Source organism: Manacus vitellinus, unplaced genomic scaffold, assembly GCF_001715985.3.
Source record: "Manacus vitellinus isolate BGI_N305 unplaced genomic scaffold, ASM171598v3 scaffold_52_pilon, whole genome shotgun sequence".
Taxonomy (NCBI): domain Eukaryota; kingdom Metazoa; phylum Chordata; class Aves; order Passeriformes; family Pipridae; genus Manacus; species Manacus vitellinus.
In genome coordinates, this window is record NW_021940628.1 from 669063 (window position 1) to 674998 (window position 5936).

General features: G+C 47.3%; 1 protein-coding gene across 2 annotated transcripts in view; it reads left to right on the forward strand.

Annotated features, from left to right (window-relative positions):
- TRNAU1AP (tRNA selenocysteine 1 associated protein 1) overlaps positions 1–5936 on the forward strand; it is an 18549-nt gene that overhangs the window by 9541 nt on the left and 3072 nt on the right. For both annotated transcript variants that reach the window (XM_018081346.3, XM_008922310.4), the window contains exons 8-11: positions 512–545; positions 693–2456; positions 3182–3395; positions 5472–5636. In XM_018081346.3, coding sequence (XP_017936835.1) covers positions 512–545; positions 693–829 — 171 coding nt within the window. In that variant the 3' untranslated portion in view covers positions 830–2456; positions 3182–3395; positions 5472–5636. The remainder of the gene's footprint in view (positions 1–511; positions 546–692; positions 2457–3181; positions 3396–5471; positions 5637–5936) is intronic.

Genomic DNA, 5936 nt, shown 5'->3' on the forward strand with positions numbered 1-5936 from the left:
TCTGCCCTCAGTCTCCTCCAGGCTGAATAGAACAAGTGATCTTAATAACAGACCTCTTAATAATGAGTTCTTAATAGAGCTGCTCTATGGTGTTCAGTAGTACCTGGTGTGTCCTGTTGCCTTACGTGAGGTAAAATGTTGCCCCTTACACTGGTTAAGGACACAAGGGGTCTCTTAATACAGTTTTCAGGGTAGAAAGGTTCTCTTGGTACAGGCAGCACTCAGGCAGCCATCTGGGATCCTTCCTAAGGCTTGTTTTAAAGGACAGAACACATCAGAACAGCCACCCCACTTCACCCCAGGAACTGCAAGAACTGCTGCCTCTGTCAGAGGTTTAGTGTGGGATCTCCCCCGTGGAGTGCTGGGAGTGGAACACAGGCTTATGTGTGAAGAATTCTGCTGTAATCACTCTGATATAAAAGTCAGTCTCTGACAGTACCAATCAACAGGTGATGCTTGTAAAAGAAAAGATAATTACCTGCTGTCCTAAGGGGTTTGTTTCTCCTTGCAGACGTACGAAGAAGTTGGGGAGGATGCACTGGAAGGTACGTTTCTCAAATTCTATACTGAAGTTGTCTGTCTGTTCTGCACTGACCAGAGTCAGACTTTCCCAGTTTGGCCCTGATTTCGGTGTGTGCCATCCCTTCATCTCTGAGTAAATCTGAGAACTTTGCCTTTCCCCCCCCCTGCAGATCCCACGCCTCAGTTAGACGTCCACGAAGCGAACAAGCAGTTCATGGAGCAGAGCGAAGAGCTGTACGATGCCTTGATGGACTGTCACTGGCAGCCCTTGGACACTGTCTCCTCAGAGATCCCAGCTGTGTTATAGCCTCGTTGCTGAGGCACTGTGTCTGTGGAATATCCCAGCAGTGCACTCCGGACTGTTCCGCCGGATCCCGCGGGATCAGAGGTGGCCCTTTCCCCACCCAGGCCTGGGACTCGGAGTACAGGAGGACTGTGGCCCTTTTCCTGTACAGAGCAAGTGTCGTAGGAGCATCATGGTAACCTTGATTCATGGTGAAAATTAGAACTGCAACAGTTTTATTCCTTTTTGTCTTGAAATGGACTCTTGATACTTGTTGGGAATTGTAATTTATAAACTTTCGACGAGGTGGCACAGGGGAGAGACTCTACCCCATCCTACAATAAAAAAGTTGGTCTTTTAAGTACAAATTACCCCTTGCATTTTGGTTCCTGCCCATTTTGGTTCCTGCCCATTTTGGTTCCTGCCCATCTTTCTGTTTTGCTGCCCATTCAACTTGTCTCCAGCCATTTGGCCCAACACTTGTGAATGTGTTACTTTTAAAAAAGAAAGATCATTGTTGGATGCCACTGAAAGGTCTCAAAAGGTTTCTAGTGACTGGGTAAGGTTGCTGTAACTTGAGCACGGGATGAAGACTTGTGTTCTGGTTAAGCTAAGCTGTGATCATGAGCTAGAAAGTTTGGTGTTCTTAAACAACCTACCTGAAGAGCACTTTGGAGAGAAAAGACAGAAAGGAGTGTTAGAAAACTACAGACCAATGCCTTTTACCTGGTGATCTCTTGCACACCTGACTTGCTTCTCCACCTGTGTATGAGGAAATAATTCCCCATCAACCAAACAGTTTAAAAACACTTTAACCAGCAACCATATTTAAATGTTATTTTGTGTATCATGCCTTTATTTTTTTATTGGTCTCGTTAATGTTGAGATTTTGTAGCGTCTTCCACTGTCCTGTCAGAGGGAAACAGAAGATCTTGCAGCAAAAACGGGTCAGAGCAATCTCACTGATATATTGTGCAACAAATTGTTGTGAACCTGGAAAGCAGTTTTCTACTGGATGTTGTATGAGCTGGGTGGACAAGCAATATAAATAAGCTGATATTATGTTGCATTAGAGGTGAAAGTGAAAATAATAGCACTTATGTACGTATTACAAGCCCTTTTCAGGCTTTTGTGCCTTAAACTCTTGGAGAAATAGGAACAGAGAAACTACCTGTAATAAATGTCTATCCAAGGAATAGTTTGGTAACTGAAATTGCTGCTGCCGAGCGTTTCGTTGCCTCCCTGCCCATGTTGATGCAGAGATTTGCCACAAGATTTAAATACTTTGATAAAGCTACTTCTACTACACCTTTGTTTGTGTCCATAATTATGATCTATTTGTCAGTCTGTGGTTTTTTTCCTTAACAACTGCACCTGGGGATGCGAGGGACTGGAGCTAAGTTATCCCTGAAGGACTGCTGGACTCCTGCCTTCTCATCTGCTGCGAATTATCCCTCCTGCTGTGCCCCTAACTGTGCTGCTGCCAATGTCCTCACCTTCAGATCCTCTGAATTTGAGGAAAGGAGTGTGCCCTGTGTGTTCTGGGAGTTTCAGAGGCGGCAGAAGTGGAAGAGAGCAGAGCTTTTACATCTTCTGCTCAGCTCAGAGCAGCCCCTCTTCCTGGGAAGTTCAGTGGAGTGGCATTCCAGAGGTGATGTAAAGAAGGGGGGTTTTATGTCCTGCTGTTAATCACTTCCTGCTGTTAAACACTTTCTAGATCATTTTGTTCCTGTGCTGCCCTGTGTGCCCTTCCTTCTCTTTGGGAGCTGTCTTTCCCCATCCCCCCAAATTTTAGCTTTTTAATGCAGCCATCTCAGTTTGCTGCAGGAGTGACCTGAAGACACAATTTATTTATCAGTGTAAGTTTACTCTCAGCTGCCCAGCATTGCTATCCTGTGGAGCGTTTCCCAATGCCTGGATAAACCCTCTCCATCCAGGCCTGTCCCTAGAGGAGAGAGGAGCAGGTTATCACCTCCCACCGACAGCAACCCTGGGGGAAAGTCAAATCCTTTTACTCTCTGCTTTTGTTTTCATAGTGGAAGAAAAATGGTAAATATTAGCCCAGCTCATCCTGACCCCTAATTCCTGGGAGAGCTGGGCATGTACAGACCCTCAGGAGGAGCAATTTGGGAGCACAGAGGCCAGCAGGGATGACCTGCTGACGCTGTTTACTGCTGCTGCAGAGCCCAAAATAGCTCCTGCATTTCCTTTTAAGAGGGGTTGATGTGAGGCTCTGGGCCACATTCCCTGGAGGTGTGAGCCAGCCTTTTGAGGTTGTTTGGGAGAATCTCAGCCAAGGGTTCTGTGGAGCTGTTAAATCTGGGTTTGTTTTTTTTTACTGGGTATCACTTAACTCGCCCTAATGTTCATTTTCAGCTCCTGGCCGTTATTGCAGCGTCTGAAGCACAGAAGAGGCTTTTATGTGGAGCTCCAAAACAGCCCATCACCTGGAATTTGTAGGGTTTGTGCTTTGGAATCCAAGTCAAACAGAGTGTGGGATTTTGTTTCTCCTGGGTGGCTGCAGGAAAAGCCTGGATTAATTACCATTTAGTGTCACATGGGATGAAAGACAAGGACTCCGTGTAGTAAGGTAAATCCTGCTTTTATCTTCGTGTGCTCAAGGCAAGAAATCCCAGGCAGATGATATCACAGCTCCCTGGGATTATGTAATTCCTGAAAATTGCATCCAAATCTGCCCCTGAGATTATGGAGCACTCTGCCTTTCAGCAGGCAGGGTTTACAGCAATTAAAACAACAACCCAAACGCTCTTGTTGAAGATGAGATAATCCAATTTAGATGAAAGTGCAGGGACTCAGATTCCCATTTGAGTTACACAAACTGGGAAAAGTTCAGCAGAGCTGGAGGGATGTTGGGTGTGTTTGGACTCTCCAGAGGGTGAGCTCTGAGGTTGTGGGGTGGCCTGTTGCCATTAGCTTGTGTTTAATTAAAAGCTTGACAATACACACCAGGGGTGGCCTGGGAGAGATCCTGACCCGCTTCCAAAGGGATGAGGAGTCTGGAAGCATTTCTTGAGCTGATCTGGGGCTGACAGGGGGCTGACTGTGATGATTTTTTTCCATGTGAGTCTGACTAGACAGAATTCCTGTTACTTGGATCAGTGTCAGGACACGGGTTCATATCCCGCACACTGAGACGTACCCAACACCCTCAGGAATTTCTCTGAATCCCTTTTGAGGAACAGAGATAAACATTTGACTCTGATCTTTCCGTGCTGGGTTTCTCATTACTGCCTCGTTAATCCCCAGCTTCTGCTAAACAAAGATCTGAGAGGAATTTTTACCTTCCAGCCTTGCTATCTCCCAGTGCATCTTGTAAATCATACTGGATACACCAGTTTCTGGATTTAACTTGGGATTTGCTTAGACATGAAATGAATTCAGTGGCAGGATAGGGTATGAATTTGAAATGCAATAGCAGAAACTGCTAGAGCTGGTTCAGGAAATGTCACTGATAGGGCTCACTTTCCCTTTTTGCCTGGTGAAAAACGTCTCCTTTTTTTCCTTCCTTTGCAATTATTCCCCGGTCAAAATGGTTTTTCCAAGTGCAGTCAGTTTTGTAGGAAGGGTTTTGGGGTTCTGCTTGGCACACACCCTCTTTTCTCAGGGACAGGGTGGGATTGTTGGGGTGTCCTGTCCATGACCAGGAGTTGGACTCGATGATCCATGTGGGTCTCTCCCAGCTCAGCACATTCCATGATTCTATGATTCCAATGTCATGCTGCTTCTGCTGTTAAATTTCCAGGGAAAAAGCAGTGATGGATAACACAGTTAAGGTGAAAAAGATTGAGAGCTGATCATGGCCAGGGCCTGGCTTGTCCCAGGGAGCCACAGGCACAACGAACCCCTGAACCACTTAATTCTCCCCTGCTTTTCCTCACTGATGGTTCTCACAGAGCACATCCCTGTGCATTGCCTGCTCCCACCTGTCAGGTGATGGGAATTGCAGGCTCTTCCAGCATTTTCTCCCTGTCCTGCGCTGTAGAAGAGGCTGGTGAGAGGTTCCTGGGAGGTTTCATCAGGGACCCACTGACTGTGGATGTGCAGTGGGATTTTCCCTGCTCCTCTTTGGATCTCCATCCATCTTCCTGTGGTGGGCTGAGGTCTGCTGGGCATCCAGTGCTTTCCACTGTTGCTCTTTGGGGGGGATTCTCCCAGTTCAGCCTCTTCCCAAACAATGTTTGCCAAGGTTTGGGTTTTTGGGGAAGACTGGGGTTGTTTTTTTTCCTACAGTGATCTCCCAGTTCCTACCCTGCCCTAGCATTTGAGAGGGAGATTTTTAGGTTCCTTTTGCACAAGTGGCTGTGCCAAGGAGACTCCAGGGAATGCCTCGTGATTTGGCAGAGCAGCTGGGAGATCCATGGAGGAGGAGGAGGAGGAGAATGGGAGCAGCTGCTGGTCCCCTGTCCCTGCCAGCTTTGACAGGGGCTGTCTTTGCAAGGGTTTGGCCACAAAGTTGGAGGCTCATTTCCAGACTTGGCTTTAAATGAGTGCCAGGTTTATTTTGTTGCTGGTCTGGCGTGTTTGGGGGGAGCTACCAGTTGGAAAGGGCTATTCCTGAGCACTGGGAATTCTTTCATCTGTTCATTTTGCTCAGAACAGATTAAAAACTGACTGTTCTCCCCCATCCTTTTTGCCCTTTCTCCAGGGCTCAGGCAGGGAGCATTCCTGGGCTTTTCCAGCTGATTTCCCACAGTGCCTGTGCCTTCAGCACCTGCAGCTGTTCCAGCACTGCCTTCCAACCCTTTGGCAGGTGCTCCCACTTTAAATCCTTTCCATGGATTATGGATCACGAGCCAGGAGCCTGACAGAGGTATTTTGTTGGCAAACAGACTTTTGTTTCCAAGAAACTTTCCTTCTATTCCCTGAGGGTGGGATGTTCCCCCCCATGTTCCAAAAGGGAGGAAGGAGTAGGGAAAAGGCAGCTGCTGCCTTCAGCTTTTCCAAGAGCAGCCCCTGACATGCCTCTTAGATGGAAGAGGAGAGAACTGTCTTGGTGCCACCTGGATTGGAGGGTCTTTGAGGTGGGGAGGGGGAGCACAGCTCACAGGTGGGGAATCATGGAATTGTGGAGTGGTTGGGGTTGGGATGGACCTTAAGGATCATCCAATTC